At 55.1% G+C, this 10,012-nt stretch overlaps 1 protein-coding gene across 1 annotated transcript; it reads right to left on the reverse strand.

Annotated features, from left to right (window-relative positions):
• Positions 1-3,443: 3,443 nt before the first annotated feature.
• RNF26 (ring finger protein 26) lies at positions 3,444-9,784 on the reverse strand. The gene is made up of 2 exons (XM_067565084.1): positions 9,607-9,784; positions 3,444-9,078 (listed from the first exon to the last, which is right to left on the reverse strand). Exon 2 carries the CDS (start codon positions 9,041-9,043, stop codon positions 7,532-7,534), a length of 1,512 nt encoding a protein of 503 aa, XP_067421185.1. The 5' UTR covers positions 9,044-9,078; positions 9,607-9,784; the 3' UTR covers positions 3,444-7,531.
• Positions 9,785-10,012: the final 228 nt, after the last annotated feature.

The following is a 10,012-nucleotide window of genomic DNA, read 5'->3' on the forward strand; positions in this document are numbered from 1 at the left end:
GGGTCGGCTACTGCCTGGGGAATGAGCCGTGGGGCTCCGAGTCGAGGGCTGTGCTGGGGGCTGGAAAGCTGTGGGGTCAGGAGTTAGAGATTGCAGCCAGCCTCCCAGGCCCAGCCCGGAGAGGGGCCCCAGGACATGGCTGAAGGATTTCTAGCCCAATATTCCCCTCAGTGCACCAGTCCCGCTAGGGCGTGAGCCCACGCCAGCCTGGAGCATCCCTGGAGTCCCCTGTGCGGGGCAGCGCCAGAGGCTGCCCTGGCTAGGTAGTCCCAGCTGCCTCCGTTTAGGAGCCCAGGCTGAAATGCCCCGAACCTGACCTTGAGGGAATGCTGAGCCCCGGCCGCTCCAGCTGACATGGAAGGGAGCCCCGCCGCCCTAGGCCCTCTCACTGGGCACCCAAAATCAGGGACCATGCTTGAAAATCCTGGCTGGACCCCAGCCTGAGTGCCCTCATGGGAGGGGGCCACACCCCAGCTGGGGAGGTCTCTAACCAGAGATCCAAGAGTCTATGGACCCACCAGGGGCAGGAGACTTCACACGCCATCAAAAGCAGCCCGGGGTGTCCCCCACTGCCTTCTGAGCAGCGATGGCTGAGGACACCAGGTACAAAGCGGAGAGAGCTGCTAAGCGCTCTCCCGCCCCCATCCCGCGCCTGCCTCCTCTCCCATTTCCCACCCCACGTTCTCTCTCGGTCCGGCTTGTTCCTGCCTCGCTGGCCGGAAAGAACGGGGGAAGTTCCCCCCAGCCTGGGGCTCCCCGGGGACCCCCGAGCGAGCTGGCTGGGATTGGCTCAAACCACGACAGTTGTTTGCACTGAGGGGACACAGGGTCACTTTCCCACACCTCAGCTGGTCTGCGTTCCAGCTCTCGGCCCAGGAACGTTTCACGGGCCCTGTGCTAACACGAGGCTGGCTGGAAGGTACGTTTTTAACAGCAGCCTGAACAGCAAGTCCAGGAGCTGCCACTGAATGGGTGAATTATTAAGGGAAAAAACCTTGAGTGCACCTATCAATAACCCTGTGATCTGCCCAGACTCGCTGGAGCAGGGAGGCGGGAAATGTACAGTTGCATTTTTCTGTTAATTGCCTGCTGCAACAGCCGGGGAATGAATAAAACCACAGGCCTGATGGCTCCTGGGGGAAGAGCCAGCCTTCTGAACCCAGCTCTCTGCTGCGTGTAGTAACGCGTCTTAATGGGCTACCAGAACATTAGCCAAAAAATAACTCCCCTCTCCTAGGCCAAAGCGATAACAGGAGCAGCAGCTGCACGGCCGGCAGATGCCGAGCGCCCGGCCGTGTTCCAGTCCGCGCACGGGCTGTTTCCTTCCCACAAGCCGTTGGGCTGGCTCAGCTGCGCAGATAACCAGATCCTCAGCAAAGCGGCTCTAATCTCGGATCTGCTGTGGATTGGCCGATAGCCTGGGGCAAGCCCTGTAGGCTCGGGGTTTGAACAGCCACCTCTCTTGTGGTGAGCCTCTATTTTGGGGGCCCTAATTTGCAGAGATGCGGAGCCTCCTCCCCTTGCAGTTCCACCTGCATTCATTAGGCGCCGCAGGCTCTGAGCATCTCCGCAAAGCAGGTGTGTTGAACTAACAGTGGGCACCCTGGAAAATGTGGGGCTTAGCCTCGCCGTGCCTCGGTTTCCCCAGTGTAGAAGAGGGTGGGGGATTCAGCGCTAGGAAGTGCAGCGTAAGTGCCGAGGGGTGGTGGTGGGAGCTCTCCCACACAAGTGCTGCGGGCGGATGAGGCTGCATTAGAGGCATCCATCTTCCAAAGCACAGTGGCACTTGTAGAGGTTACAGCGGGGACTGGGAGCCCGGACTCCTTGGGTCTAGTTCTGGCTTTGGAAGGGAGTGACTTCTACTGGCTAGAGTGGGGGATTCTGAGCTTTAGGATTCCTAGATTATGATCCTGATTCTGGGACAGGGGTTGTCTAGTGTTTAGATCGGGGAACTGCAAGGCAGAACTCCTTCCCATTTCTTGGATCCAAACTATACGCAAGAATAGTTCACCCACTAGTGAAATGCAGCCACCTCTGGGCTGAAAAGCAGTGGGTGCTTAACAGTGTATATCCCTCCAACAACTCAGGGCAGGAAGGGAAGGAGAGCCACTGCAGTTTCGTAGACCTCAAAGCATAATTGAAAGGAAGCAGGAAACTTATTTACTTTCTCCACACCAGTCACGATGTTATAGACCTCTACCATCTCTCCCCTTAGTCGTCGATGAGCCAACGCCCTGCTCTGCCCTGGCACCTCCTTCGAGGTCACCCAGGCCTGTGTCTGTTTGCTCCCCTACCTTGATGAACCGATAAATCCAGTCCAGGAATTCAGCCACCTCGGTGTAAACCCCAGGTAGCTGGGTTCAGCACACCCCGTGCCCCAGCTCACGATGCCCACTAAGCGCCAGGTGAGTTCATCCTGCCAAACCAGCGGCCTCCCTGCTGTCTCCCTGCAAGACAGAGCAAGTGTCACAGACGGGCAGTGCTTCTGTGAAGCTAGCGGGTGGGATTAGATGCACTTTAGCGCTATCCTGCCCTGTGGGCCCTGTAAAGTCAGCCTTGCCAGAGGCTGAAATGTAGGAAGGAGCAGTGCCGAGTTGCATGCTACTAGCACATCCCCTTGGCATGACACTTGCTAAATCTCACCTCTGTTTCATCACTTCTCAGTTCTCAGGATTTTCCTCCCTATAAGGAGTTGCTGTTTTGCATCACATCAATGGTCCATCTAGTTCAGGGCCCTACCCCAAATCGGGGGAGTGGCACCGCAGAAGAAGGGATTAAATCTGGGTAATAACCAATGATGCTTCCAGGTGCCATGGTGGCTCGCAGTTCTAAAGCAAAAGGTCAGCAAGCGGATGATGGAGGGTGTGAATTGATCGCTAGGGATGGCTGTTAAGGAGGTGGAGTTTATAACTCCCAAGTGAAGGAGAAAAATCACATCCTCTCCACCTTGCTACACTGCTGCAGCTGCCGGCCTCGCTGTACAGAAGGGCACTAACATAAACTCTAGCCGGGCCTGCACTTGCGCATGCTAGTGGCAAACCTTTTCCCGGGTGGAAGTTTAACTGTGTGTTACGCCCAAGCACACCCGACACGCTCTCCCCAGATCTGCAGGGGGCCTGAACATACCCCTGGCTTGACCCCTCCTTGCCGTGCCCAGCTGTGCAGTATCTGAGCACCCCCTTCCTGACCCCATGATCCCACCTTGCTTCTGCACAGGACCCAAGCACATGCCCTCTCTCAATCATGTCCTGCCCTTGATACCCGCCCCCAGTTCTGCCTATGTCCTGAGCACACACCTGCGCTGCCTCCTGCTCACCCTCTCTGCTAGTGTGCAGACCTGAGCGCACACACCCCCGCCATGCCCTCCCCCCAGTTCTGCGCAGGGCCCGAGGACGCTCCCACGAGCCACCTCTCTGCCCGCCCCACCACCTACTTCACCCTCATAGTTTCTGCTCAGAACTCTCCTGCTAAAGCTGCAGGTTCCCTGCTGATTAAAAGCCTGGGATCTCTGGCTGCAGGGCTTTCCCCCTTTTTCAGTGGGGCAGAGACGAGCAGAAATGAAGCTCAACACCAGCATCCCTGTGGGGATGTGGCCCTCCGCCAGTCAGCACACTCCAATAACAGGGCCGCGGGCAGTTTGGGTTTTGCAAAGGAGACTTTTAATTTGCAGTCAATTTCGTAGTGCAAAGCGTTAACCTTCAAACACACAGCTTTTCTGGACAACAAATAAACAGCCCCTAAAAAGGCAAGAAACTGACTTTGAAAACAGAAACAGAACAAAGATTGGGAAGGAGGGGGGGGGGCAGCAGTGAGCTCTGGGAAGAGAAATCCTCCAAAAAGCCTGATGCAAAACTCTCTCCCTCCGGGGACTGCATTAGAAAAGCAATCCCCAAAAATAAACCCCTGAAGCAGGGCAGCAAGAAAGCATCAGGGAGGGAGCCAGTTTTTTAAGAAGGCACAAATCGGGAGTGTCTGGCTTACTTTCCAAAGGGGGCAGGGCTGTCTCCAGAGTCCAAGGCTGACGCTTAGGAAGAAGTGGAATAGCCTTGTCTATGTTGCAGGCAAGTAGAAAGTTTTCTGTACATTTATGGACGCTGCATCAGTGTCCCCCCCCCCCCCCCGCCACAAGCCTAAGACATCTCCTCAGCCAGATCCTCACCAGGCTGAAATGCTCGTAGCTCTGTGCCTTTACACCAGCTGACGATCTGGCCCGCGCTATTGTATTAGACTGTGTCTGTGCAATTCATGATATGAATAAAATCCACAGGGGCTTTTTGCGGTGCAGCTACTCCCCCTTCATTATTTGGTATGGTCTTTCGCCCTGGACAGCCATGACGAAGGCACTCGAGCACTTCCTGAAGGGATTGAAACCAACAGAACCCAGGCAGCTGAGTCAGCACATGTACCACTGGGAGAGGGCTTCGGCCCAGGCCCGCAGCAAGCGACCATTCTGCTGCGCTCTCCTGGTGAGTTGGGGGGTTATACAAAAACCGAAAATCAATAAGAGCATTGCCAGGGGAATTCAAAGAAAATAAACCATTTTCTGTTTGGCTTCCAACATCCCCTTGCAGTATTTGCAAATGCAGGCAAGGCAGAAAATGAAACGGACTGGCCAGACTGAGAGAGAAGCAACATTTGAAACAGCCTGCAGCAGGGGGAGAAGGAAACTTTTTTTTTTAAAATAGCAAAGTAAAGGATTTGAAACACAAGGATTTCAAGCCTGACGGTCTGTGTCGGAATACGCATGGCCCACATTGCACCTTGGGCTGCGTGGGTTATAAGTGAGGGTAGAACTTGATTCAGTAACACCTTGCTTTCGCCACCCTAGATTTTAAGTGTAAGCCGTTCAGAAAGAGCAAAGGATATTTTTCATCCCCTTGCATGTGGAATCACACAGCAGCCCTTCCAATGCTTGTCAAATTATTCTTTTTTTTATTGGTCAGCAAGCGAAAGCTGCTTCATTTTATGTATTAATGGCCCAGTAACAGAGATGCTCCCTTACAGCTTTCAAGGTTTGAATCTTAACCTTGCAGGTTCCACAGATCACCAGTCATGTTTGTCTGCCAGGTGAAGCTCCGCCCTGAAGCATGGCAACTTTCCACGCCCGCGTGGATCGGCCACCCAGAGAGTCCAGCACACAAATAAGGGTGGTCTTCCGACAGGCTGTTGTGAAATGTGCTGGGTGGGGCATGGTAGACCTGTTTGGTTCTGGCTTGCATGCAGGTGCCATCCCCTATTCTAACACCTTACAGAGATCTGGGGTAAATCCTGCACCCAAAGATCTCAATGGGAGTTTTCCCAGTGCCATCAGTACAGCCAGCATTTCACGCTGAGGCTGTAACGCCGTCCCACAAAGTGGTTAGAACTATTCAGTTACACTCACACCAACCAGATCGAGACTCGTGATGACACAGTAGAATTCTGCAGTGTAAACAAACTCATTCGATCCCTCCCCAGGTGCTCTCTGGCCTCAGTACCAGGCTCCATTTGGGGTTAAATAATTGATAATTTGTCTATTAGCTTGAGAGAGAATAAAAACATCCCTCGGCCTCTTGTCCCGTGGTACACTGGGCTCTTTCCAATTTAAGCACTGAAGATTAAATTGGTTCTGGCACTCTGATAAGCCATCTCAAGCACCGGGGAAGAGGAGAAGGTTTTAGTTTAAATATCTATTTGTCGGCTCACTGATCTCTTAGAATTACGCGTACTGGCCAAATGTTGACAGTCCCTCCAGACTTCCCAATCCAGAGACTATGGCTGAGTTTCACCACAGGGGGATGGTGCAAAGGAGATATCATGATACATTTCACAGAACACTGATCGAATCCCATTCTAAATTACAACCCCTCTATGTGCAACCACAGCTTCATCACACATGGAAAATCACTTGCTCCCCGGAGCCTGCATATCTCAGAGGTCCAGCATTGGCATTTGGAGCTTCCACCCACCAGAGATCTCTCACTGCAGACTGGGAAACAGTAAAAGCTGTTACAATGGGATGGCTCCAGCACAGTCTCGGTGAAGGCCAAGGGTTGAGTAGGCCATGGAGAATCAAGTCCCAAGGGACCCTCTGGGTGTGGAGGGAGGTACAGTGAGATGTGGAAGTGCACTGCTGCTGCCCAAGCTGGACCTGTTTGGTGGATAAATGGAGGCCTTCAGTCTCCAGGGCTCTTAAGACAGCGTTATGATAATGAGCTGAAATAATCTTCAAAAGAAAAAACAAAAAATCAGATTTCCTCTCCCCCACTCAAAATAACCCCCAAAAGAGCTGTGCCAGGAGTCTGGAATGTGCTGTCTTGCATAGGTGGTCTGTGGTAATTACATGCCAGTGCAGCCAATGAGGTGCTGGCTTGACTCTACAGTAAGTTAAACTGGGAAGTTTGTGTTCTCCACAGTAGCAACATTTGGTTTCTAACTTGTGTCTCTCTCAAGGAGGTGCGGCCCTGAGAGAAGTGGGGAAAATTTGCACAACCAAGTAATTCTCCCCCCTCATTACCAGCTTTTGAAGGGGAAAAAGGGGGGGGGGGAAATCAGACCCCAGATGGCACCGGGATCCAGAATAGGAATCCGGGATCCGAAGGAATGATTAGATTGTACAGGGTGTGCTCCTGCAACAAGTCAAATGGGCCTCTTGCTGTGGAGAGCACGAGCCAGTCTTTTGGACCAGGCTTGAAAGATGCACTTGCCCACTGCAACCCAGATCCTCAAAGGTTTTTAGGTGCCCAACTCCCATTGAAATTGATGGGAGTTAGATGCCTACATATCTTTGAGAATCTGGGCCTGTGAGCCTGGGATCCAGAGTGAAATTGACAAGACAGCACTCTGTAGTCAGCTGTGAAACCGACCAAGAACCTGTCAATTTTGCTCTGCCGCTGCAGGCTCTCAGCCACTCAATTCCCTTCCTGCTCCACGAAAGCAGGAGGGTAAGGGGGCAGAAGAAGAGCTCGCTCTCAACAGCTGAGAGGAGAAATGCCAAGGTTTTCAGGCAGTCAGTAACCAAGCCTACTACAAAAGCCCTCCCTTGCTCCTAATAGCAGGGTCCAGGAAGGTGGTACTGGTTGGAATCCCAGAGTTTGCCCTTTTCTAACAGCTGAGTTTCCTTGCCTCCATCTTTCATAGCAGCCTTTAGCTAGGAAGTGTGTGGAGCCTTTTTCAAGCCCTGCTTTGGATACTCTGTATGCTACCCCAACAGAGGAAGATGCCACACTCAAGGCAAAAGTCCTTGAAACACACAAGTTTCAACTGCCAAAACCTTTCAGTCCGTTACTGAGATCAGCTACTGCGCTTTCCAGCGGCAGCTACAAGCGAGTTAACCAGAACATTAGTGAACAGAGGCTTCTAACGTTCGCTATGTTTTGATGCCATTGTTGGCTCTTTGGAATACTCCGGGTGGTGTTGAAAGGGCTGAGCTGCTCCTGGGTACCCGGCAGAGAAAGTAACACCACCGTGATGGCAGCGTCCCAGTATTCTTCTGTGCTGGCTGGCACACCAGGAAAGCCCGGTGGAATGTAGATTAAGTGACACCCCATGCTCACAGGTACACGTTGAGAGTCTGCAGTATCATCTGCCGGCAGAGCGGGCAGTTGCGCTGGTATATGGACTGCTGCAGTAGGATTTCAGTGCATTCTTGGCAGAGGCACAGATGCCTGCAGGGCAGGAGCAAGACTGTCTTGGTTTGGTCCTGGCAAATGACACATTTTTTACGTTCTTCTTGTTCTTTCAGGAGTATCCACAGGTCGTTCTCTGGAGCGACATCCTTGCTGTCCTCCTCCGAAGCATTCAGCTGCTCTTTCCTCAGAGCTTTGGCTCGCACTGTGCTCGGTCCTTCGCCTGGAGGCTGGAGGCGCTGCCCTGCTGTGGCGTTTCGACCAGAGGCTGGCTGCGCATGTGATCCCTGTTCAATGTTCATGTCATGTTGGTCCCCATGTCCTCTGGCTGCCGGCTGCACCACCTGATGGGCACCACCCGCACCCTGCTGATTGGGCGCAAGCAGCCCTTGTCTTTCCTGATGAGCTCCTCCAGGAGCAACTGGCCTATGAACAGCTGCAGCTGCTCCTTGCCTGCCTTGGTTGACCTCCGCACCATGTGGCGCTTGATTAACCTGCTGGTTCGTTGCTCTGCCTCCTCCGTTCCAGTTGGCCATTTGGTGACTCCAGCCTGCTACCCTGCGCCAAGCCTGGGAGCTCACAACCATTCCCAGGGTCAAGAGCACAACCTGATAGAGGCGCCAGACATCCCTCCGCAGGCGGTGGTAGGAAGGCAAGGTGTTCAAATATGCGGACACCTGGTTTGCCAGCGTCCTTGTCAGCTCAGGGTTGAGGACTAAGGTGCAGACTGTGACAACCAGGACCAGCAACACCAGGCCATAAAGATTCAGGAAGAAGATGTTAACCAGGAGCTTGCTCATGGACTCTAGGAGTTCGAACGCCAGCTGGCAGGGCGACCAGAGGACAATGGACATGGCAATGGCACTGCTGGACATATGAGCAAGGAAGGCAGCCAGGAGGTCTGTGACTCTCAGGAAAGGGCTGATGAGGGAGTCCCACAGGGCCAGCACCAGGTTCTGGGTGCCGATCAGGCAGATGTTGATGATGCTGTTAACGAAGTAGGCGAGGAGGCTCATGACAATGGTAAACACTTCGCACACCTGTCTCAGGAGCGACTGGCCAGAGCCAACCAGGTTCCAGAGCCCCCGGTGCACAAGTTCCTTGCTTCTCAGGACCATGTGCGAGAAAAGATGCCCGACCACTTTCAGACTCTCCAGGCTGGAGCAGAAGCCTCGGAACAGGCCGGTGACCGTCTGCACGGAGCCCAGGACCAGGCAGCAAAGCGCCTCAACCAGGTACACCAGAGAGAGTGAGGCCCCATTCCAGCAGTGGATCACGCCGGCCACCAGTGCATTGGGCAGGTTATAGATGAACGTGATGAGCCAGACCAGCCCGGAGACCAAGGTGGAGACCAGGAAGAAGTTCACATCCAGCAGGAAGCCCAGGAAATCCAGAGCCATCCCTACACCGTTGACGACCAGGAACACCAGATCCATGGCTCGGGCCCGGACTAGGGCGGTGCTGGCATGAACTAGAGCAGATGGATGGGAGGAGAAGAGAGGGGTCAGGCTTTGACGGGAAAAGGGGGCGGGTTGGGGCCGGTTCCCAGGGAATGGGGGGGGGGCCCTGGCTGTGGGAGAAGAGAACCCTTTGGTGCCTAAATATGCCGGGGGGCCTGGCGAGGCGAGGGGTCCCTTGCTAGCAGAGTGGGGGGCCTGGCTCTCAGACAGGGGTCCCAGCAAGGGTGGGGGGTAGAATCCCTTGGGGTTGGGGGTCCCCTGGCTAGGGGCGGGGGAGGGGGACTGGCTCCCAAATAAGGGCGGGGGGGTCTCTGGGTCGCAGGGGTCTCAGTTTCCCCGAGGGAGGGGATCTGACTCTGAGCTGGAGATCGCCCGGGTAGGGAGGCGGGGGTCCCTGGCTCCTGCACCCCCCGCTACCTGGCAGCGGCGGCTCCTTTAAGAGCCCCCCCCCGGGCCGGTTACCCTTGCGGGGAGGGCGGGGGAGCCCCGGCTGGCCGATTCCATCCCTCCGCGGCGGGGAGGGGGGAGCAGCTCCTCACCCCACTCTCTTCCTCGGGGATCCCCGCCTCCCCCCGCCGGGGGAGTCAGTTTCCTCCACGTCCCAGCGGGGCTCCCTGGGCTCCGCTGGGCGCCGCCATCTTGAGTGGGCGGGGCCTGGCGCAGGCCAATGGGCGGCAAGACCCGCCCCCCTCCTCGCGCTCTGATTGGGCTGTTTGAAGGACTCCCGCCGGAGGGGGGGTGGGGAGGGCTGTTTACGTTCCGACGGGAGGGGCGTGGCCTAGGGGTGCGGCGGCTCCTTGGATTGGCTGATACTGGCTCGGGTGGGGGGGGGTGAGGATTTAAAGGGGGGGGGTGAGGAGTGCCGGGCTGCATTTGAACCCGTTCTCCCTGAAATAAAACGTGTCCTTTTGTTTCGTGGTTGCACTCGGGCGTCGGGTTGTCGGG

This window comes from Emydura macquarii, unplaced genomic scaffold, assembly GCF_026122565.2.
Source record: "Emydura macquarii macquarii isolate MOO-44397 ecotype Brisbane River unplaced genomic scaffold, CSIRO-AGI_Emac_v2 contig_312, whole genome shotgun sequence".
Lineage (NCBI taxonomy): Eukaryota > Metazoa > Chordata > Testudines > Chelidae > Emydura > Emydura macquarii.